This window comes from Chelonia mydas, chromosome 7, assembly GCF_015237465.2.
Source record: "Chelonia mydas isolate rCheMyd1 chromosome 7, rCheMyd1.pri.v2, whole genome shotgun sequence".
In the NCBI taxonomy this organism is placed as follows: domain Eukaryota; kingdom Metazoa; phylum Chordata; order Testudines; family Cheloniidae; genus Chelonia; species Chelonia mydas.
This window is the reverse complement of record NC_057853.1, coordinates 94,164,237-94,189,244: the sequence shown is the minus strand read 5'-3', so window position 1 is coordinate 94,189,244 and position 25,008 is coordinate 94,164,237. Positions and strand designations below refer to the sequence as shown.

The following is a 25,008-nucleotide window of genomic DNA, read 5'->3' as shown; positions in this document are numbered from 1 at the left end:
ATGAAACACCAAGCTACTTCAATAATGTAAGGGAACCAGAGAGAGCCAAAATAAGGTTGGATGCAAGTTCCAAAACAAAACAACTTCTGATCCACTTCCTGTATCTTATTATTCATGGCTAGCCGAAAACCTTTGCTTATGCACTGTTAATTTCTATATGGCCCATTCTTTAAATTTGGTGTCTGAAACACAGTTGAACTTCATTCTGTACTGAGATTTCATTGTAAATAGCTAATTCATAATTGGAATACTTGAATAAAGATACTGAATGCTTCTGCCGTCACCATCCAGAGCTTCCTTGTTGGCTTTTCCCATATTGTCTCTTAAATCTGCAAATAAGAGTGTCTACAGAAGCCTATTTATTTATCTCTGTAAAGGAGTAACACAACAGATTCTTTGTCATGCTCTGTATTTACACATAGTAACTCCAAGGATTGCTTCCTCTCTTGCTCTTCAATTCATACGTTCTAAGCCCAGAAGGGACTATTATGATCCTCTGGTCTAACTCCCTACATAACACAGGCCATAGAATTTCAGCCACTAATTCCTGAATCAAAGGCAGTAACTTGTGGTTGAACAGGGGCATATCTTTGGGTGTATTTCTAAATCTTGATATGAAGACTTGAAATGATGGCGAATCAACCAGGTCTTTTGGTGAGTTGTTCCAATAGTTAATTACCCTAACAGTTAAAAAAAATTGCACCTTATTTGACATTTGAATTTTTCTAAATTCAATTTCCAGCCTTTGGATCTTGTCATGCTGTTTTTCTATTTGTCTTCTAGTATCCAAAATCTTCTCGTTAGGTGGCTACTTAGATTATGATTGTCACCTCATAAACTTTTTGCTGATAAGCTAAGTAGATTGAACCCATTAAGTCTCTCACTATAAGGCATGTTTTCCAGACCCAAATCATTTTATGTCCTCTCCTCTGAACATGCTCCAATTTCTTCTTATTTATTTATTTATTTATTTTTTTAATAAAAAGGGGATACCAGAACAGGATGCGGTACAGTATTTCGATAATGGTCTTAACAGTGTTGTGCTCAGAAGTAATATCACCTCCGTTTTCGAATTTCCCTTGTTTATACATCTGCCTGAGGCTCATGTTAGCCCTTCTAGTCAGAGCATTGCATTGGGAGCTGATGTTCATTTAGTTATCTACTGTGGCCCTAAGTTCTTCTCAAGTTTGCTTGTTTCCAGAATACAGTCTACCATCGTGTAGGTATGGCCTGTGCTCTTTGTTCCTAGGTGTGCAAACTTGTCTTTGGCTGTATTATACCACATTTGATTTGTGCCTAGCTTGCTAAAGGATCCAGATCACTCAATATATGTGAATTGCCCTCTTCATTTTTCTCCTCCTCCAGGCTGTTTTATTTTTAAAATAAGATGTCTGCCCCAAGCTCTGGGTACCATAACACAATTAATTGATACAACATAATGAAGTTTCAGAAGAATTAAAATCGTTCCACCATGAATTCAGACAGATACGCACCTACAGATACTTCATTCCATGCCTTCGCTGTTATGGGACTTTCAGCTCTCTCCAAAAACCCTGTTGAATGGATCTTTTTTGTGTGCCCAGAAAATCACCAGGCTATTGGGACTCAAGGTCTCAGAGGCCCTGCAGAGAACTTCCTATCAGCTGCCCCTTCCTTTTACAGTGAGGGGGATGCATATCGGGCACCCCTTCTGGGTGCAGCTGTGGCAGGGAAAAAACATGGTCCTTTAGGAAGGCTGGTTGAAGGCCACGTAGAGCTTTATAGGTCATGACCAACATCTTAAACTCCAGCTGGAGACCAACAGGCAGCCAATGCAGATCCCAGAGCACTGGTGTCACATGCCCCCCTCAATAATCAAGCTGCTACTTTCTGCCCCAGGCTCAGTGTCTGATTTTTAAAGTACAGCCCCATGGAGAGTGAATTGCAGTAGTCAAATATTAGTAGTGATAAATACCTGTCAGACTGCAGCTGCAGATCTAAAATAACCCCTAAATTGTAAACCATAGTAACTAATGGCAGATGTACTTCCACAGTTGAAGGGACTGATACTACCTCCATCCTCTCCTCGGGCAGCTTCCCTCAAGCCACCATTGTCACCTCAGTCTCGACTCAGTTGACCTTCAGCTAGCTCTCTCATCCATCCCTCAGTCTCAACTAGTTGAGGCTCTCAACTGTATTGTCCAAGTCAGAGACCTACAGATGAGTGTCATTAGCATACTGATAACACTGTACTCCTCCTTTTATCACTTGCAAATGTGACAGGGTCAGGCCAGATGGCTACAGGAGAGTGATAGATGGCAGATATATTAGCTCCAGGTTAAGTAGGTCCCTTTTCCCTGGGTAAGGTAACAGGGAAGGTTCCAGAACAATCAGGAACTTTCTGGAAACAATTAAGGCAGACGGGCTGATTAGAATGGCTGCAGGCAATCAGGAAGCTGCTAGAATCAATAACACAGGCAGGCTAATCAGGGCACCTGGGTTTTAAAAAGGAGCTCACTTCAGTTTGTGGTGTGCATGCAAGGAGCTGGGAGCAAGAGGCGCAAGAAGCTGAGAGTGAGAAGGCATACTTTTGGAAGACTGAGAAGTACAAGCATTATCAGACATCAGGAGGAAGGTCCTGTGGTGAGAATAAAGAAGGTGTTGGGAGGAGGCCATGGGGAAGTAGCCCACGGAGTTGTAGCTGTCCCGCAGCTGTTACAGGAGCCACTGTAGACAGCTGCAATCCACAGGGCCCTGGGCTGGAACCCGGAGTTGAGGGTGCGCCTGGGTTCCGCCCATCCCTTCATCCCCCGCCCGCCCCCCCAACTCCTCACTTGATACTGGAGGAGTTGAACTGGACTGTGGATTCCACCAGAGGGGAAGGTCTCTGGCCTGTAACCCCGATCCACTAGGTGGATCAGCAGAGACTGCGGGGAATTGTTCTTCCTCCTTTTCCACATGATGGCCAGTGATGAGGCTAACTGGGTGAATGGCAGATTTGAGCCATGAAAGTGGCCAAACTGTGGGCTGCCGTGAACCTCTGAGGTGAGCAAATCCACCAATAAGTGCAGGACCCACCAAGGCAGAGGAGGAACTTTGTCACACAAAATTTATCAGAAATAATTTAAATTTCTTGCAGATCACTGATAAAATATTGGGCTGAGAATAGATTCTCACTAGAATCCCTCCACAAACCTTCCCCTCTCTCCTCTGCATCTTCCCTTCCACACACATGGTCAGTGGCATGGTACTATAAGCCATTTTGTCTTTCATTATGATGATCGAAATATTTTTTTCTAAGCTAAGGTTAAACCTGAAACTGTCCCCACCTCGGGATTTCCTAGTTAGTCCCATCTTCTGTGTATCTTATTTGCCTTTTAAGAATAAAATTGTCTGGGTCAGAGGCTGTCTTTTTTTTTGTCTGTACAGCCCATTGTACACCATATTGAAGGCATAAATATCCTTTAATATTCTGTGTAGGTTTATTTCCATATATCAATGTGACACAGAGCTGAGAATGAAGAGTGGAGAGAGACGACATGGAGATAAATGAGCCATCTAACTTCCCTCGTGTGGTTGCCTGGGGGTGGAAATAATTTGCTGTGTTTTACCTAACTGATTACTTGACAGTGATTGTCTAGTGTTGGACCAAATTTCCCACCATCGAAAGCCTTATATCCCATGGAGGAGAGCTTGTCACAGCTTCTTTAAAGAGTCCATCAGTACTTCTCTGTATATCTAAGGTAGGGTAGCTATAGGGACACCAGCTTCAAGGCAGCTTCTGTTGACATAAATACGGTGTGATACTTTTCCAGCAAGTATATTTTCAGTCTTGAGTACACCTCATTCCCTAGAGGAAAAACTTTAAAGGGTGAAAACTTGCTTCTAGGTTTACATGCTGTTCGAACTCCCTGTATTTTCTCAAACTGTGACGAGGCTTGCATTTGGCCAGGCTTTTATCTCAATCACTTTAAAATGGAACTACCAGTATTTCACAGATGTTGGACACTGTGAAGTCTTGAAGAGGAAAAACCTAAGCGTGGCACTGACGATTCAGAGTGGGGTTGGGGAGAGAGATGTCTTCATTTAGAGAAGGGAGGGCTTGTTTTTTTTTGACAGTGCACTTAGAATGTTTCTTTTTACGGCACTGTGAATACCTACCCCACACCAGTTGAGGAGGGGGTTAACCAAAATCTGTGGGCTGAGGAAGCCAGCCCCCAACTCCTCTGCTGGGCGTGCTCCAACTGGGACCAGAATATAAAAGGGAGTAACTCAGCACAAGAGCAGACATGTGTTGCAGGCTTCCATCAGGAGAATGCCAGAGCTCCAGGACACAGCAGCCAGCTGAGTTGAGACTCCAGCAGCCCGCTGACAGAGGAAAGACAGTGGAGGCCACAAGACCACCATCGCTGGAAGGAAGAGTAGGAAGCAGTGACCACCAGGGTGACCAAGACTGATTATAGAAGCACCAGAAGTGATGGGTTCAGCCCAAGAGACCCCCTTGGGACTGTCCCCTGATGTGCTGAAGTTACCTCTGAGCCCGTTTTCCCTGCCGCTTGGGCCTCCAGAACCTTGCTTTGTTGAGCCACACATGTTAGTCTGCTGCAACAAAGACCCAGGTCTAGTCCACGCCCCTAAAGCTGCAGCCTTTAACCAAAAACTGCTCAGCAGGTCACCTGTCTCCTATGCCCAGACACCCAGTTCCCAATGGGATCCAAACCCCAAATAAATCAGTTTTCCTCTGTATAAAGCTTGTACAGGGTAAACTCTCATAAATTGTCTGCCCTCTATAACACTGATCGAGAGAGATGCACAGCTGTTTGCTCCACCAGGTATTAATCACTTATTCTGGGTTTACTAATAAAAGTGATTTTATTAAGTATAAAAAGTAGGATTTAAGTGGTTTTAAGTAATAACAGACAGAACAAAGTAAGTCACCAAGCAAAATAAAGCGAAAACACGCAAGTCTAAGCCTAATACATTAAGAAACTGATTACTGGTAAAATCTCACTCTCAGATGTTCCAATAAACTTCTTTCACAGACTAGACTCCTTCCTAGTCTGGGCCCAATCCTTTCCCCTGGTACAGTCCTTGTTAGTTCCAGCAGGCATATCAGGTGAAAAGCAGGGGCTTTCTCATGACTGGGACCCCACTTTGTTCTGTTTCACTCCCTTTTATAGCTTTGGCACAAGGCGGGAATCTTTTGTTTCTCTGGGTCCCCACTCCTTCTCCTAAATGGAAAAGCACCAGGTTTAAGATGATTCCAGTTCAGGTGACATGATCACATGTCACTGTAAGACCTCCTTCATTACCTAGGAGCTGGCCAACACCTACACAGGAAGGCTTGCAGGTAAACAAACCCATTCACAGTTCGTTGATTCTGAAACACCCTCAATGGCTTCCACTTAATGTGTTTACATCAGTAATACAAGTTTGTCTTATTCTCCTAACTCCAGACAAAGAAATGATACATGCAAACAAATAGGATGAATACACTCAGTAGATTATAACCTTTGTACTGGTTTCAGAGTAACAGCCGTGTTAGTCTGTATTCGTAAAAAGAAAAGGAGTACTTGTGGCACCTTAGAGACTAACCAGTTTATTTGAGCATGAGCTTTCGTGAGCTACAGCTCACTTCATCGGATGCATAGCATATCGTGGAAACTGCAGAAGACATTATATACGCACAGAGACCATGAAACAAAACTTCCTCCCACCCCACTCCCCCGCTGGCAACAGCTTATCTAAAGTGATCATCAAGTAGAGCCATTTCCAGCACAAATCCAGGTTTTCTCACCCTTCCCCCCCCCCCCCCCACACACATACAAACTCACTCTCCTGCTGGCAACAGCCCATCCCCCTTTGAAACCCCTCTTTATAATGCGCATGATAATCAAGGTGGGTCACCTCCAGCAGTAATCCAGGTTTTCTCACCCCCCCCACACACCCCCCTCCAAAAACCACACACACAAACTCATTCTCCTGCTGGCAACAGCTCATCTTACAATGTGCACAGCAATAATCCAAGTTTAACCTTTGTACTGATACCTTACAAGAGCCCTTTAGTGTAAAACCTATTCCAGTTACATTATATTCACACTCATATTAGCATATTTCCATAAAACATATGGAATACGGTGTCACATCAGGACCCTAGGGCCCTGGACTGGGACCTAGTGGAGAAGGGTGGACCTGGTTCCCCCTACCCTGGCTGCCCCACCACTGGGACAGCTGATGCCTGGAGGGGAGAAGTTAGCAGTTACGTGGACTTGGGCAATGCTGTGCTGCCCGGAACCACAGGACAGCCCCACTGATGCTGGCCGTTGGACCATACTGCCCTGAGCTGCAGGGCTACCACCTAGATCCAGTCACTTGGGCCACCAAATAGCCATTTTGATAACCTCCACAATCCAACACCCTGTATCGGGTTGTACCTACCCTGTGACATCCACTAGTGTATGGAGATTCCATTGAGTCTGATTAGATTGTACTCAAGGTTGGAGGCCATTGGTAAGATGGTGCACTGTAGGCTTTAGCTCCCTAAATATCTGTGCAGTTTGCATTTCTTCTCTTCTAAATTTGTTGTGGGTGACCATATTTCTAAGTTCCTTTTCTTGTAGAATTTGTTGCAGTTCTAAGGAAAGTATGTATGCGGGAAGGAGCAGGGTGGTGGAGACAACTGATGGAGCAACGAGCAGGACCTCCTAAAAGTGACCCAATAAGGCAGGCTAACTGGCAAAACAGACCCCCTGCCCGATAGATGTGGAGATGTAGATGATTTTGAAATGGCTGTTGGAGAGCCAGCAACACTAGACCCAGCTGCTATAACAGGTCGTCTCACAGTTTCAGCTCCAGATGGCGTAACAGCAGGAGCAGCCGCAGCAAATGGTATGGGAACTGGCCACCTAAACTGATGCGCAGCAAAAGCAGTTGGTCCAGTAGATGGCGGCACTGCTGCGGCCAACTCCATTGCCTTTCCTCACCCTGACGGGGCCAGAGGTGGGGAACATTTTGGCAGGGCTCCTCATGTGTCTCACTAAGATGAGACCCAGTGACAATCCTGAAGAGTTCCTTATGACATTCGAATGGGTTGCCATGGCTGCCCAGTGGCTGCCAGACACTGGGCTACCCTCTTGGCACCATATTTAACTGCTTGGTCCAGACCATCTACCGGAATCATGAGGAATTGGAATACAGCAATGTGAAGGCTAGCATTCTGGACCAGGCTGGCATCAGTCATCTGCTGTGAACAGTACCTGCCCTGGGCTAGGCCAGCGTCTCTGGGACTACTGCTGGCGATGGCTGGAACCTAAAAAGCTGTCCAGGATCCAAGTGGTGGAGATGGTGGCATAGGAGCAGTCTACCCAGATCCTACCTGGTGTGGGAAAAGAATGGATGCAAGCCGTGCATCCCTGAGCAGAAGAATAGCCTTACTGACTCTGGCCAGTGCCCTGAGCTGCAAGCAGCCACCTAAATCCAGGCCACCTGGGCCACCAAATAATCATTTTGATAACCCCCACAGTCCGATAACCTGTGATAGTGTACCTACCCCATGACATGCATTAATATACAGCTATTCCATTGAGTCTGATTAGATGGTACTCATGGTTGGAGGCGATACATAAGATGGTGCCCCATAGGCTTTAGCTCCCTAAATATCACCATGCAGTTTGCATTTCTTCTCTTCTAAATTTGTTGTGGGTGGCCATGTTTCTAAGCTCCCTTTCTTGTAGAATTTGTTGCGGTTCTAAGGAAAGTATGTATGCGAGGAGGGGCAAGGTAGACTTTTGTTGTTGTTCACAGCTGGTGTGGAAACAGTGTTCATATATTGGGCATTTTTAATGCTGTCTCATATCCTTCCTTTTCCCTTATTCCCACCCTATTTATTTATTTGTATTTCAATAGTGCATAAAGCCCCAATAGTGATTTGGGGCCCTATTGTATTAGATGCCACACAAACACATAGTAAAAGATGGTCCCTGTCTTAAAGAGCTTACACACAAACTTCAGACAAGCTGCAACAACATGCAAAAGGATCTAATAGGTCTCTTCCAACTCTAGGTTTCATGAATCCTATTACAGAAATTTTCTTTTTGAGACTGGGATTTTTTTTCTCACCTTCCTAGAAGAGCTGAAGTGTCTGAGTGAGTGGCTTCTAATCTGTTTTCGGTACCAAGAGTCATTGTTCAAAGCTGAAGCAGTGACCGAAGTGTGGTATGCCTAATTGCCATTCCTTAGTGATTATACTGTACCATGTTGCCACCGCTGGCTGAGCACAATTTAATACAGGGTTTTGAGACTTGCAATGAAACTTGCAAAGCAATTCCTATTGCAGGCAGTCTATATTGAGGTTTTTGTTAAAATAATGAATGCATGATGACTAGTAGATTAAGATTTCTCAGTGTCCTATGATGAAGGATATGTGATCAATGTTTCACATACCTATGGTGATGTGAATCTGATGTCACTTCGCTTACTTGCATTCACAAATATTTTTTCATGAACAGCTTCAAAAAGCTGTTGAATGGTAATTTTTCAAGAAATGTGTCACAGAAGAGCTGAAACTCCATGGATCAACTGGAATTTGATTTAATTTGATTAAAAGTTTGCTGGACATCTCATTAAACTCAAAGTCCACATCCTGACTATTTTAATCTTCTAGAACTATGCCATTGGATAATATGTAGCGTGCGTAGTCCATATAAGTCTATATTTCCAAATGACATGTTGCACACCTACTTTGTTTTTGTTTGTTAATTCAACCTCAAATGTAATCTCTCCCTAAGACAACAGGCTGTCTTTCACCATGTGTAACTGAACAGGATTACGTTATGTCCCGAAAAGGAAACAGTGCACAGATTTTTGGTTATCATGACAATGCTGTTATGGTACTCCTCATTTCATGTCATCTTAAGCAGGTAGTGAGTTTACTAAATGCTAATGTCCATACTTATTCTGGGTAGAAGTTACTGACATACCCTTTTGTATGTATTTTAATCTCTGAACCAAATAGCTAGTCTTCAGGAAAGAGTAAGAAATGTACCGTATTCATATCCTATAATAATTGTTTCAGTGTTCATAAATCGGTCTCTGCATTTACCTATACAATTTTTGTTAAGAAAAATCTTCAGTGAAAGTTCTTAAAGCCAGTAAACTCCCGAAGTATAAACTAGGGGCCTAAATTTGCCCAAAAAGCACCAAATCTGCTGTCCATATCCTTTATAAGAGTGGTTCTTATAAACTTGGAGAAAACGCCATCAAGTGGATGGTTGCAAAAATGCATTCTATTACCATTTTACCCCAGATCTATTTCCAGAAAGAAGTGGTACACTTAATATGTGTAAGTGGCAGACTGCCATATGTAGTCTAACAAAGTAGACACTAGGTTTTAGATCCTTCCTTTGCAAACCAAGTAGGATCTTTAAAGATATTTTATAAATACAAATGGAACATACCAAAATTTCAGAGAGCTACTAATATCTCAGACTTATGAAAAAAACTTTACAATGGTGTTCTGTGAAAGGGGGTGTGATGCACAATACATATAATTCATTTAAACTAAATACCAAATGTCAGTAAAACCGTAATACTACACTACTCTGTATCTGGAACAATGGATGCCTTGTTAAGGATCCAGCAACCCCCTACTCTTCAATTAAAGTTCACAATAAACATTTGAAGTCCCCAGTAATGCCTTCACCAAAATCAGGGAAAACCAAACTTGATGCTTCTAAGGTGAAACATGAGATTGTTTATAAAGAATTAAGGAGGGTAGGAGGACAGTTCTAATTGGTGGATTTTTAAATCCTATGCAGATCACCTCTTAAACCTGCAGCTTAGTGCTTGAGTGATGATTGCTTACTCCAACCTGTGGCCCAGGGTAACTTATTTCTGGGGGCAGAGGGGAAAGGGTGGTCTCGCACTTGTGGGTCAACACTTTTGTGGATAAAAACAATGAGGAGTCCGGTGGCACCTTAAAGACTAACAGATTTATTTGGGCATAAGCTTTTGTGGGTAAAAAACCCACTTCTTCAGATGCATGGAAGCAGGGGGCTTTTTTACCCATAAAAGCTTATGCCCAAATAAATCTGTTAGTCTTTAAGGTGCCACCGGACTCCTCATTGTTTTTGTGGATACAGACTAACACGGCTACCCCTCTGATACTTTTGTGGATGGTTGTTCTTAAACCAATCTCAGTCCTGGAGTATGGGCAGAGTACAGGTGATATGGCTGAAGATGCAAGGTAAGTTGCACTTAATTCCTGGATGATATCACTTCTACAGGTGTGGTACAATACATGTGTTTACTTCTGCTGCAATTTTCTTATGAAGGTCATTTTTATAGACTGTATATTAAGTATTCGTCAGATATAACTGCCTATTCCTTGTTCGGTGTTCGAATTCTATGAATGCAGACACATAGACACAGCAGGATGGGTTAAATGTAGTGTCTGCAACTTCATTTAACTAACTAGTAACTTAATTTACAGTGTCAGCACTCCAGTGCATAACCGCCTAGCTGGACGCTTCCAGTATAAATTTCAAACAGAGGTATCAAGAAACCCAAATTTGGAGAAAGGTCTTATTCCCTCCTTATCATCTTTACCTCTGTATAGCTAAAGTGTCTGCTCTGTGTGAGATAGGAATTTTAAGATGAGAAGAGCCTCAAACTGCACAAGAGAGAGAGTGGCACCCACACAGTTCTAAATTAATGCCCAAACAAATGTTTTTGAAAAATCCCTACCTGGAGTTAAATGCCCCAGATTGACTCATGTTAACTTACAATTGGCGCAGGAAACTCACCACAATTTGCAACAATTAAAACGGATGTTTTGAAAACCAGACTCCTGGGGGTGCGAGGGGAGCAGCACAGCTGTGCCAATTGTAATATGGGGGGGTGGAATCCCTTTCTGACCCCCTGAAAGGGTGATTGGCCCAGCCCTGCCACTAGAGGACACCTATCTAAAGGGAGGAAGAGGGAAAACCGTATAAAGGGATGGAGCCAAAAGGGTGCCAAACACTGGCCATCCACATCCAGAAGGTGCCCTATCTGCCCTTTAAAGCGGACAGGGGAAGCCAATGGATCTCCTCTGTGAACCCAGCAATGATGAGTTGGTGGAGGTGAGGCTGATGGCCTACCCCTACACACACCTTATGCTTCCCCATCTTTCCCATTCCCACCACAACCCCACCAGAAACAGGGGAGGTTCAGGTGGGGAAAAAAAGCCATAAGAATATCTTCTCTTTGTACCTACTACAGCATACTTGAAAGGAAACACTGTAATTGAAAAGTAATGTCCTTGACCAGTTTTTTTTAGTGTTCAGTTTACTACTGAAAATATTTGCTTTATTAAGGGCAGATCTTTTACACAGTCAATCTCTTCCTCATTCTTGATCCTAAAATGGAATCTTGTGAATATGTCAGTCTGCTTCTATGGACACTGTTATGGTATAACACTTGTGGTTTTTTTGTTTTTTTTTTACTTGAATGTAACGTGTGCATTCATTTCTCTACAAAAGACATGCTTGATCACTCCCCCAAGGACTTTATGTTCTAAATTAGACAGACAATCTAGTGCATTGTGCATTTAAATTTCATTAATAGGGAATGATCTAGGCTCCTCTCCATGGCCAAGTAACTTGGTTGCTGTGCTGAAAGTCACTGTAGTTTAAATGTTGGGGGAGCGGGTTCTCGGAGCTTTCCGAGACGGCTTTGCTTATGTGTTTATTGTGCTGAACAGCTAATCCAAAGAAGCAAACCTTTCGGGCAGTGTGGGTTGAGGACTTGTAGTAAATAATTTGTCCTTCCATAGTTGTAGCTCTGAAATAAGCTTTTTTTAAAGAACATACTAAGTGCTACAGATTCAGGTAACTTTCAGAATATTGTTATTCTTGTATCTTATTCATTATTTACAGGATGAGTAAGTAGGTGCCCAAGTTATTCCCACAAGTGCTCTCCATATCAAGCTTTTCCCTAACCACTGCTGTATTACTGAGCCTTAAAACTTTATTATATAAATTGTTAGAACCGTACTAAATTAATTCCATTCCAGAATCTCTTGAAATGTGTTGAGCAAAATATGTTGTCTTGTTAAAATTGATGTACACCAGGTAGAGGAAGTAAAAATGCCATTTGGGGTTTTTGTTTTAAATCTTGCTTCATAGAATTTTTTCATTGCTTCCTGAATGATAGGGCTTCCTGCCCCGCACACACTGGTATAAAGTTTCTCTAATATTCTGACACTGTCACTCTAAAGTGAGTGTAACTTGCTTTTATTGAGATTCAGTAATTACACAATTAAATATGGTTTCAGAGTAGCAGCCGTGTTAGTCTGTATTCGCAAAAAGAAAAGGAGTACTTGTGGCACCTTAGAGACTAACCAATTTATTTGAGCATAAGCTTTCGTGAGCTCACTTCATCGGATGCATAAAGTGGAAAACCAATTTATTTGAGCATAAGCTTTCGTGAGCTACAGCTCACTTCATCGGATGCATAAAGTGGAAAATACAGTATTTTCCACTTTATGCATCCGATGAAGTGAGCTGTAGCTCACGAAAGCTTATGCTCAAATAAATTGGTTAGTCTCTAAGGTGCCACAAGTACTCCTTTTCTTTTTACAATTAAATATATTGTCAAAGTCTATTGAATGTAAATACGCTTATGTTAAAGACTTTCCAAATTTTAGAGCATAACTAAGCTGTTCTTGTAAAAATGCTAATTTTGAGGAGGGCCATACTGAGACATGCTTTATTGAACATAATGGTGCAGTGTGTTACCAATTATTTGGTATTCGTGCATACAGAAATGTATAGAATTACTTTTTTATACTTGTGATTATTTACTGGGTATTAATCTGCCATTTTATATTGAATGTTCAGCATAGCCCCAAACCCCAGTCTATTGCTATGTTCCAAACATAACAATATAAAAAGGGTGAAGGATTTGCCTCCGTATTTTCTTGTTCCTTTTTGGTGGTGGTTGTTCAGTTTCAGGTGTTCTGTTTTCCAAAGAGAAACATAAAATCATTTTTTTACTTTCAGAAATGAAGTATCCAACCTCAAAGTAAAGGAATAAGTTTTGATAAATCTTATGCTTGATATAACTTATGCTGGTCACTGGTTTGTAATTCAGTCTACAAAACTGGCTATAAAACTAAATTCTAGGCTAGTAGGAAAAAAACTTTCTTCAGTGTAAAAACATGTGCTTTACAGCTGAAAGTTCTAGTACACAAACAACAAGTACATGGCTACAAGTTCAGCAGAGTTAGTGACCTAGACTGTGCTTCAGAAGACTGTTGTTCCTTGTTTCTTTTACAGCTATTTTGCCTTCTAAGAATGCTACTATCAGCCTGATCCTATAAACATTTACTAAAGGGCATAGCACTTATACCGGGGGTAGTCCAATCAGTGTTAGTGTGGGCTTCATCCCCCTGTTTGGAAGTGTAGTAGTGGTATGGCTAGGAGACTAGTGAGAGTTCAGAAATGATTGCTTCCATCATCTTGCTATTCATGTTTTAGGCACCCAGACTCCTTGTTTGTGTAGCTTTTTACCAGTGATGTCAGCGTTTCTCATCTTGTCACAGGGATTCTACCAGACTATCAATGATCCTTAGTATACATTGTGCATTTTCTTAGTTACCGAGCACTAACCTTAGTCTGTGCCAACTTTAGTTAAGTGTCTGAAGGAGAGTGAATAGAGCCAGTCCTTTGTGTTTAGCTGCAGTTTCTCCCTCCATGCAAAACTGTAAATATTTTTGAATATTCTTATCTAGACTTATGTCTGAGACTTTCAAAACATGTTGTTTTAGGATGACATTCTCATCCACTTAATAGTGCAGTGCTGGATTCAGAAAAAAAAGTGTACTGTTTCTAGGTGTGATGGAAAAGATAGCTAATTGAGACAATCTTCTGCAAAACAGTTGAGTAAATTCTAAGGAATGTTCAGTTCTCTTAGATCAGATCACATGCAATTCACTGACCTAACTTTGTCACAACTATGATGTTTGCTTACTAAAAGGGATGGTACCTCTCAGTTAAGCAAACAGGTCAAGCCCTGTCTATGTAAGTCTGCAGCCCTTATGCAAAGTCAGGCAAGCAGTCCTCTGGCTTGTACGTCCATGAGTGTGGCTGGAGGAACCTTTCCTAGCTGAACTAGAGGTTCAGGTTTGACTCAGCCTCCTGTTAGAGTAGCTCCTTCCTCCCTTGCCTAAAATCAAGGCAATTCTGCCATTTAGAAAGAGCAGAAAAATGGCTTGGCCTAGAGGACTGGATGAATTATAAAACATGGCGAACTCAGTCAAAACAAGGCAGTTAGACTGACAAGCTCCTATCTATAGCTTCACTGTGTAGTGTACAATTGGTCATGCTTTTTAATCCATGAGGGCATATTCACATATTCAGCACCAGCAAATGCCTGTCTACATAACTTCCTCCTCCAAAGTTACACTCACATTCAATTGTATACTTGGTTAGAAATGTTACTATATGATAATAGTGTGCTCTAAACAGAATTTGAAAATACAGTCTAAACCAAATCTGAAAGTGCTGGCTTACTGTTTTGGTTCTTTTTATTTTTTTCTTTTTTTTTTTTTTTGCCCCATTTTAACTAGAAAAATTAAAATGTTTCTCTTATCTGGATTATATGACAAATTTAATACTTTCAAGTCAGATTTTCAAAAGTACTCAGCATTGGCCTAACTCTACTGTTACTGAAATCAGTGGGATTTTACCATTGACTGAAGTAGGAGCAGAGTTAGGCCAACACTGAGCACGTTTCAAAATTCTACTCTAAAATTCTCATGAGACCATAAAATGAGGCTATCACATGGATGTTGTATGGCCTGTGTCCGTTTATCTGAGGTGAATTACACCTTTTACCACATTACCAAGGTCTGTGTCAGAAATCAGACTTGGGCACCATAAAATCTTCCCATAGTCTTCTGTCTTGCTAGGTTTCATACACCTAGGAGGGTAGAAAGCTTTTGTATGCAAAATGTATCTGATATAAACTTGAATCAACCATCAGAGGTCATAAAAGAAAAGCTTATAAGCATGCAACCTGGTATTTCTTTTTATTTATGTTATAAACATGCTCTTCCATAAAATTGTTAAAAATAGTTCAACTTTTGGACACTGTAAAAATAACACTAAAGTATGTTTTTCACTTTCAGCTTCTGCTAGGATAAAAGTTATCCGTGTAAAATAAATAGGGATATGGCTTGTTTTCTTTATGGTGAATTGATAAGATATTAAATAACTTTTACTTTAAACTTCATGCAGGCACATATCTATTCTTTGGGTGCGACACTGAAAGCAGCAATTGAATATGTGACAGAGTCTGAGATGGAATCAGAGTTTGGGCAGGATCTACAGACTCTGCTGGAACAAATGCAAGAAGAGAATCCTGAAGATAGGCCAGATATTGAGGTAAAGTATCTAGCTATGATTTTTTTTTTAAACTTTAGTAAGCTAACATTTTCCTTACATGTGTATAAGACATAGAAGATATTTTTAAATTTCATATATCCAGGTTGTATAATTGACCTGAAGCATCTTCCGAGTTAGAAGAATTCTTTCATTTCCTTCATCTCCAAAGTCTTGGATATAAATGTAGAGAAGAGAGGAGAAATTCCTTGATGGTAATTGTAGTTCCCAGAAGGTTGTGTAAGATGTGGATCCAAAGTCTCCCATATGCACTATAGCTTGAGACTTATGATTAGTTTCTTGAGAGATCTACTTCTGAAAACTTTAGAAATAAGTAAGAAAAGAGGATATTATACTACAAAGGAAGCCATGTTGTGGCTCTCAAATGTTACTTTGAGTGAAAACAAGAGTAGGGATCAGAGAATCAGGCTTATGGTCATTCTACTTCTGGGCATTTCTGGAACATTCTTTACTGATAGGTACTATACCTGTGTTTTATTACTGATGAGTTTTTCTGTAATTGTACAGCTGTTTTGGCAAACTGTCTCTGATTAGATGCCTTTTTAACATTCTAAATGTTTGTTTTACCATATTTATTCTTATTTTATCTGTTTCTAATTGTTTACCAAAGCAATTCATAGATGTGGCTCTCAACCTTTCCAGACAACTGTACTTTCAGGAGTCTGATTTGTCTTGTGTAGCCCCAAGTTTCACCTCACTTAAAAACTACTTGCTTACAAAATCAGACATAAAAATACAAAAGTGTCACAGCACACTATTATTGAAAAATTGCTTACTTTCTCATTTATACCATATAATTATAAAATAAATCACTTGGAATATAAATATTGTACTTACATTTCAGTGTATAGTTTATAGAGCAGTATAAACAAGTCACTGTCTGTCTGTAATTTTAGTTTGTACTGACTTTTTTCTAGCACTTTTTATGTATGCTGTTGTAAAACTACAGAAATATCTAGATGAGCAGATGTACCTCCTGGAAGACCTCTGTTTACCTCTAGGGGTAAATGTACCCCTGGTGTATAGGATTTTGCAAAGTTATGTATTCAAAGAATGTGTATATTAAGTATTGGTTCCCTTACCCTTTACTATTTGACTTTCATGCATAGTTTTGCTTTAAGAAAAGGAGTACTTGTGGCACCTTAGAGACTAACCAATTTATTTGAGCATGAGCTTTCGTGAGCTACAGCTCACTTCATCGGATGCACACAGTATGCATCCGATGAAGTGAGCTGTAGCTCACAAAAGCTCATGCTCAAATAAATTGGTTAGTCTCTAAGGTGCCACAAGTACTCCTTTTCTTTTTGCGAATACAGACTAACACGGCTGTTACTCTGAAATCTGTCAGTTTTGCTTTAATTTGTGTTTACATTAATTTTCCATTATATAGTCCAAGAATACTAGGAGGTTTTTAACTTGATTTTTCTTTGTCAGTGGGTTTCAGTTTGTTCAGTATGAAAAGGCTTTACCTTTTCCACCTGCGGTCAAGAGACTGCTATCAGTCCTTTGGACAGATTCTTTCTCTCATTCTGCTCCCTTTATTATGTTCACTTGCCATGAAGATAGTGGAAAGCACCTGCAATTCCCCTGCTGGGGATTATCCAGTCATGGGACAGTCCCCATGGGCAAAAAACTGGCATGGCCAGCTCCTACATCTTTTTCCCCATACCTCCAATGCAGGCAGGGAAGTGATGGGAGCATATATTGTGCTCACAGCTATCCCCAGATGACATATGGCCCCTAGGAGACTGTTGTCAACTGGTATAACATAGACCATTCCCCATACTGCTCAATGATGGACTGGTGCAGAGAATCAAAGAGCTGTTACTGATTGGTTGTTCTCAGTTTCTCCTCTTTCTGTCCTCTCTTCTGGGCTGTTCTGAATGGCTCTGTGGGGTATGGAATCCAGTCCTTTGCAGGTACTCCCCTAGGTTCAGGCTATCCGGTTGAAGCCTTAGCTACTTGTCCTGTCCAGTCTGGCATATAAGCAAACAATGGGTCAACCAGAGCCACTTTCCGTAACGCAGCAGGTGATCAGAAGGCGCATCAAAGCAGCTGCTCAAAGCCCTCCTGGCACACATCATCACTGTTCCTGGGACTGAGCAGTGGGATGCAGTTGGGAAGGTAGTGCTCCCCACCTCCTCCCCTTAGTGACAGCCAATTTGTAATTAAATAAAAAACTTTCATATGAACATAGGCCACAGTTTAGAGCCATTATACTTATTTTCATTTTGAGCATGCAGAGTAAATTATTTATAGAAAATAAATTTTAAAATAGTTATCTTTACCAGTCATTTCTAATATTTCCTATATCTAAAACTGTGATATGTGACATTAAGTAATGCTGTAGTAGCCCATGCTAGAAATAAATTAATGTATAGTTAATAATGTAATGCACATACAATATATTGCAAAATGTAGGTCCTATATACTAGTATCTTGTTAGAAAATTACAATGTGCTATGTATGATAACATGATCATATTAAGCCGAAAATTTATTTACCTTAAATAACCAGTAAATGTTTTAACTTTAATTGTCTACAGAGTATCATATCATTATGTGAAGAAAAACTGAAGTTTGCTTCCTCAAGTAATATTTGTCGAAGTCTATCTGCTGTTGGAAGAAGGGTGCTTTCAATAGAATCATTTGGTACTTTTCAAGGTAAACTTAATGTATTTCAGATTAAAATAATATATTTCAGGAAGTCCAACAAGTGAATAGTGAAATCAAAGAACGTTATCTGGAAGTGTTATGTTCTGTCGCTGTACTCATTTTCTGTTGTTTAGAAAGAAAATATAACCTATTTAATAACACTTGGATCAAAATATATGTGGATTCTCTTTTATTAGGAAAAAGCCAAACATTCAGTGACAATAATAAACTTACACTGAACAACTTTCCATTCTGACTTGTGATGACTCTCTCTAAAATTTTGTCCTTTCTGATAAAAATGACATGCTCAGAGAATTTTGTTTTTATAATGTATTTTAAAATGTGCTATGGGGGCAAAAAAGCTGAAAAGCATAAAAGAAAAGTCTTAGATGAAAGGTTTAAACACGTTTTTAATGTGAACATCTGTTTTTGCATCTAGACAGCTGTGATAACATATGGAAAGGAAAAGTGTGTCAGAAAAGTGCAGGATTTAAATTATACACAAATGAAAAAAACAACATAGAAGGTGATTCCTCTACAGTGGAAGACATGACAGCAAGCTATCACAGAGACTCTTCTGTAGCCAATGTGGCCTTGAATGCAATAGAATGTGGTTTAAAGGAAATGCGAATTGATCTGGATAATGAAAGATCTCAACATTCACAACTTGCAACTGAAGTTAGAAAGAGGAAAGAAGAGGACAAGCATGTAATATATAATGAACAATGTGCTAACGTTGTTTTGGAGACCAAGTCATTTACTAATGACATAGAGAGAGATATTTTTAAGAAAAGTTTGAGAAAAATGAAAACTTTTCCAAAGCTACCACTTGAAGTTACAGACACAAATAATGTTTTCACATCTCTAACAAACAGTGGACTACTGGCTCATAAAAAACTATCACTAACACATGAATCAGTACCTCTAGACAATAATCAGGTTGCTGCTTCAGAGGGAAAACTTAGTCCATTCAATGTTAATAATCCACCAAGAATAAAACCAAAGATTTACCAGGTCTCTGATCTTCATTTAGATGCATCTTGTATGTGTACGCAGGTCTCTGGCATGTATCCAGAGGAATATATGCCACCCTTTAATGGTAAAAAGAAAGCTTCTCTTTCATGTAATCATATAGAAGAATGTTCCCATGCTACCTCCAAAACTCGACATATCACTAATACATTAAAAACCCAAGATCAGTCAGCTGCTGGAGCAGAAGTGGTAAACAACTATATGGCACTGGAGGACTGTATTGAAACTTCTCAAGGATCAAATGAAAATTGTTTATCACAGTTTAATAAGATGGCTTCAGTGTTATCAACAAAAAACAATAAGAATGGATATGGGTCAAGCCTAATTAGTTCTCCAGAATTACTCACTGGTGTGATGAGTACAAACAATAACGAAAATCACTGTGGAAGCAGAGAATCAGAAGTCAAAAGTAATGAGCAGGTAGTAAAAACAAAATCTTCATTATATAGTTGCTGTAGTCATTTATGTGGAGAGGAAATGACTTGAATACCATGTGTTATCCACGTCTTTCCCCAAATTAACATAGCTATATAGAGTAGAACCTCACTAATCTGCATGTTTTACAATTCACATCATGAATTTGGTCTGTCCCCTTTTCTCACCAAAGATTTTTAAGTAAGGCCTGAAGTAAGGTGTCCTGATTGCTAAGCCTTCCTCATTTTAACATGTTTCCAGGCTGTACTTGTGTATGCTCACTAGTACATTACAAAGTGTCAGCATATAATTTAAATTAAACTCCATTTGTCGGGATAAAGCACAAAGTGTATTTTGAAGAATTATCTTTGGGTGTTTGTTTTGGAGGGGAGGGTCTTTTTGTTTTTTAGGGGGTGCATATGTTTTGCTGACTCACAAAATTCACTAAGTTGTAGTGGACCTTCCAGGCATTAATGAGAATTAGAGTACTTGGGTGAGCTCCTGGCTTTATTGAAATCTCTGACAAACATGCCAATGTCTTCAGTAAGGCCAACATTTCACTCTTTTTTTGTCTTTTAAAGCCACATACATATTTAAGTTTATTTCAGAAATGTATAAAAATATTCATCTTCCATTCTAAAAGGCCCTTCTTTATATGTGCTACATTACATTTCATAATATGCATGTATTGTATGTGTACATAATTGCATTCTGATACATTGACCAAAAATGTTTTGCTTCTATGAACAGCCAAATAAAGGGGGTGTGTGGGGGGAAGAGTTGATTCCATCAATGTACTCTATTAGACAGTTGAGGCAACATTGCCTCCTCCCCCTCAAAGTTCTCAGGGTGGACAAGTTTGGTCTCTGACTAGATGGTTTTCTCTTGTGTCACACTTAAACAGTCATGAGCAATCAATGGAATAGGAGAATTTGTGAATACCTACTCCGGTTGTTTAAGCTTCTCAAGTTATGCTGTGACTTGTACAGAGTGAGCATCATGAATGTTCAGTTCTCATGCTTGATTTGCATAATTTTGCCTAGGCTCGGGGGGGTGTGTGTATTTTAAAAATAAATAAATAAAATTCTTCTCTAAAGGAAAGATTGATCAACCTGCCTTCCGTAACAGAGTGTCTGCCGCAAATCAGGTCTCAACTCTGAGGTATCTACCCCCTCAGCCTGAATAATAGCAAATAACTAACAGATATCTAACTGAAGAGCTTGTGATGCAGGTAGGCTCCTGAATTATCAAAAAGGAACTCCATCTTGGAGATTTTATACCCTCACTCCCACCCCTACCCCCACATTGTTACTGCCTATCAGGATCACAGTGCAAGCTCCATAGGGTTCAGTTTGCAGGGAATTCTGACTATAAACACGGTGTCCCCTGTGTTCTATTCCCCCAATGGATTTTCATTTTCTTGGACTCTTGGATAAGATCTGTTTGTTGCAGGTAACTATTTCAGTTTCTTCTGATTTTCTGTTATCACCCATTTAATCTACACACTTTTTGGGGGATGGAGAAAGTCGGATCGAAAATCAATCTTGTATCTTTTTTCCATGATGAAGTGATTATCAGTTCCTCTGAGTTCCCATGTGCCTACTTTATTTCATAGTCGTGTGTGTGAATATACAGCGTGCTCATTCTGGACACACATTTAATAAGTGTTCATTACTTTTTACCTCCTCTCTTCTGGGTGATGAGTAGAATCCTTCCCCCCTTGAATTCAGTGACAAAACTCTCATTAACTCTCATGGGGTAAGGATTTCACCTGGATGTTACTCCCGTTATTCTAATTCTCAAAGGAATAGTAAATATGATCTGATCAGACATGACAGACATCAAGCTTGTGACAAAGAAGGCCACAGATCATAGACATGTACTGTCAGTAGAAGGAAGGGTTTTACTGATTCAGGTTCTCAACTTCCTGTCTCAGTGAACAGTTCTACGTAAAACTTCAGGCTCTGACACACAAACACTTAATGCTCAAGAGACCCTGTTAAAATCCAGAAGCTCTCCTAGGTCTTTGCCTAACATAGGGTCTAGAAGAAATCCTACTATTTAAGGAGAGGGCCATTTAAACCTACCAAATTATCTCTCTGCAAGTTTTTTACAAACAAGATATTGACAAAGACCTTGCCATCTGTTCTGTAAGGCACTGTGGCACTGCTCTGGTGACCCTTAAAGGGAATCATTGAGAACAACCTGTGTCCAAACAGTTCCTTAAAGTTCTATAATTAAGCTGTCTTCTTAAGCAGATGTTTTCCCACCTACAGACTAAACACCGAGTTGAGGGCTCTTTGTAAATCCTCCTTTTGAAGGAAGTTATTTTGAAGCTTCTAGCAACTGTCTCTTTGTTTTTAGTAGCAAATGATTTTTCTCCTCTGGTTTCTGGCACATGGTAGTCTTTGCCTACAGGCGCTCCTCCCCATTTTTAAAAAACTCTATTCTTACAGAGTTGACCGAAGTTCTGTGACATCCTTTGTGCACAAGTGCCACACCCAATTTCCCCAGTGTCAGAATTCTTATGTCCTTTTTCCAGTGGGGCCAAAAAAAACTTCCAGATTTTTTATATAACATTTTTTTTTCTTGGCAATGAACACAAAATTTGAGTCTGAAAGTTTTTTCATTTACTGCAAGGGAACAAAGAGAGGGTATGACTCCAATAAGAATGTACTTTGCCACCTTTTCTCCTGAATGGGTAATGCTTATGTGAACAGATCTGAAATGCTACTGTGTACCAGGCATTATATAATAGATATGCATATGTCTTCAAGTGCAATTTTCAACAGAACTGTTCTAGCATCTTCAAGTATTCTCTAATTAGAAAAAATGCTATATAAGTCCCATCTAGTTAGTGATTAACCTTGTCCACTCTGGAGAATAGACAGGATTTTTTTTTCTTATCTGTCAATAGTATTTCTCCAGAGGACAACATCTGTCTGTCTAATATCCTAACCCTGCTTCCTATGTGCTTTACGGCCAATTGGCAGTACTAAAAATGCTTACTTGGTATTGTCCTGTTTCTCCAATGTATCTTGTCAGGGCACTTAGTGATAGCTTGCCGTTCCATAAATAAACATTTATTACTTCAAGCTTGAGTGGGGATCCTTTATTTCTCTAACCAATTTCATTCCAATCAGGTGTGTCTCGTATCTGTAAAAAAAAATATTTAAAAGCATAAATATGGCTTTCACACCAGAAAGCCACTAACAGGAACCTGGAGGTAGATTATTTTGGTGCTCAAACATTTGTGTTTTCTTGGTCATTCATATCTAGTCAAGTGTGACAGAAGTGAAAACCCACCTAGGTAGAGAATGACATTGACTATTGGTGAAATATCATTTAAAGGTAAGAAAATTGTATATTCCCAGAATGGTGCTCCCTAAGAGAGGGCTAATGTGTTACTTATTGCCTCATTATGGCTGTTTATAAGATGCCAGCATATGTTTGCATAATATACTACTATTCTTGGCATAAAAGACAAGCATAGTTCAGATATGTATTATTCCCAGATGTTTGGGTGTGTAAAACTGGTATCAACAGTGAATTATAAGAATATCACTAAACAATTTTACTTTAGTTCTTTACCAACATCATTCTCATTAGTAGCCAGACGGGGCATACAATACATATTAACGAATTTTCACGTTAAAGTGAAAAGTCATTAATGCCTACAATATATATTAATCTATAATATACAGTAATATACAGATAAAATGTTTTATCTGGCACATCACCAACCGGAAAGCTCTATAAACTGGCATTTCTGATCTTCATTGAAATGCTGATTTATAGTCTGGTTGGCACAGGTCCAGCAGGGAGTTGGGGCGCGGAAGTGAGTGTGGACCGCGGGCTCTGGAAGGGAGTTTGTGTGCAGAAAGGGGCTTGGGGTGCAGGAGGGCATGCTGGATCTGGGGGCCACTCACCTTGGGCAGCTCACCGCAAGTGGTGACCTGTCCCGGCTGCTCCTAGGCAGAGGCATGGCAGGCGGCTCGGCATGCTCTCCCTCCCCACCCCTGCCCCGAGTGCTGGCTGCGCAGGTCCCATTGGCTGGGAGCTGTGGCCAATGGGAGTTGTGAGGGCTGCGCCTGTGTACAGAACTGCCTGCTGTGCCTCCGCCTGGGAGCAGCTGGGACAGGTCGCCACTTGCAGGGAGCCACCGGAAGTAAGCGCCCCCTTGATCCGGCACCCTATACCCCATCTCACACCCCAGCCCGCTGCCCCGAGCCCCCTCTCACACCCAAAATCTCTCCCAGAACCCATGTTTTGCACCTGCTCCTGAGCCCCAGCTCTGCCCCCCCTCTGCCCCTACACCCAAACTCCCTACCTCTTAGTTAACTGGCATTTTTTACTTAGTGGCACCCTCCCTTCCCCCAACATGCCAGATAAAACAACTTCTACTGTACCTTCATATTTCTCATCAAAGCTACTCTGATTAAGAAAATGTTTTCTTAAAAACTGGGCTTGTAAACCATTTCTAATATGAAAAGGATACATTTCCAAAAAATTGATACAATTTGAGAATTTCAGAAATAAGTAGAGAAAATAAGGATTTTGCACAGACTTATGCATATAAGAATATTGCTAATGGTGTAGTACTAAAGAAGTGGGGATGTTGGATGAAGTTGATATCAACAGCCTAGAGGATTCATAGAATCATAGAATATCAGGGTTGGAAGGGACCTCAGGAGGTCATCTAGTCCAACCCCCTGCTCAAAGCAGGACCGATCCCCAATTAAATCTTCCCAGCCAGGGCTTTGTCAAGCCTGACCTTAAAAACTTCTAAAGAAGGAGATTCCACCACCTCCCTAGGTAACGCATTCCAGTGTTTCACCACCCTCCTAGTGAAAAAGTTTTTCCTAATATCCAACCTAAATCTCCCCCACTGCAACTTGCGACCATTACTCCTTGTTCTGTCATCTGCTACCACTGAGAACAGTCTAGAGCCATCCTCTTTGGAACCCCCTTTCAGGTGGTTGAAAGCAGCTATCAAATCCCCCCTCATTCTTCTCTTCCGTAGACTAAACATCCCCAGTTCCCTCAGCCTCTCCTCATAAGTCATGTGTTCCAGTCCCCTAATCATTTTTGTTGCCCTCTGCTGGACTCTCTTCAATTTTTCCACATCCTTCTTGTAGTGTGGGGCCCAAAGCTGGACACAGTACTCCAGATGAGGCCTCACCAATGTCAAATAGAGGGGAACGATCACGTCCCTCGATCTGCTGGCAATGCCCCTACTTATACATCCCAAAAACGCCACTGGTCTTCTTGGCAACAAGGGCACACTGTTGACTCATATCCAGCTTCTCGTCCACTGTAAGCCCTAGGTCCTTTTCTGCAGAACTGCTGCCTAGCCATTCGGTCCCTAGTCTGTAGCGGTGCATTGGATTCTTCTGTCCTAAGTGCAGGACTCTGCACTTGTCCTTGTTGAACCTCATCAGATTTCCTTTGGCCCAATCCTCCAATTTGTCTAGGTCCCTCTGTAT

General features: G+C 40.7%; 1 protein-coding gene across 3 annotated transcripts in view; it reads left to right on the top strand.

Annotated features, from left to right (window-relative positions):
* The window catches only part of KNDC1 (kinase non-catalytic C-lobe domain containing 1), a 124,380-nt gene that overhangs the window by 23,378 nt on the left and 75,994 nt on the right, over nt 1–25,008 (top strand). For all 3 annotated transcript variants that reach the window (XM_037905471.2, XM_043551630.1, XM_043551631.1), the window contains exons 4-6: nt 15,258–15,404; nt 17,968–18,085; nt 18,516–19,528. In XM_037905471.2, coding sequence (XP_037761399.1) covers nt 15,258–15,404; nt 17,968–18,085; nt 18,516–19,528 — 1,278 coding nt within the window. The remainder of the gene's footprint in view (nt 1–15,257; nt 15,405–17,967; nt 18,086–18,515; nt 19,529–25,008) is intronic.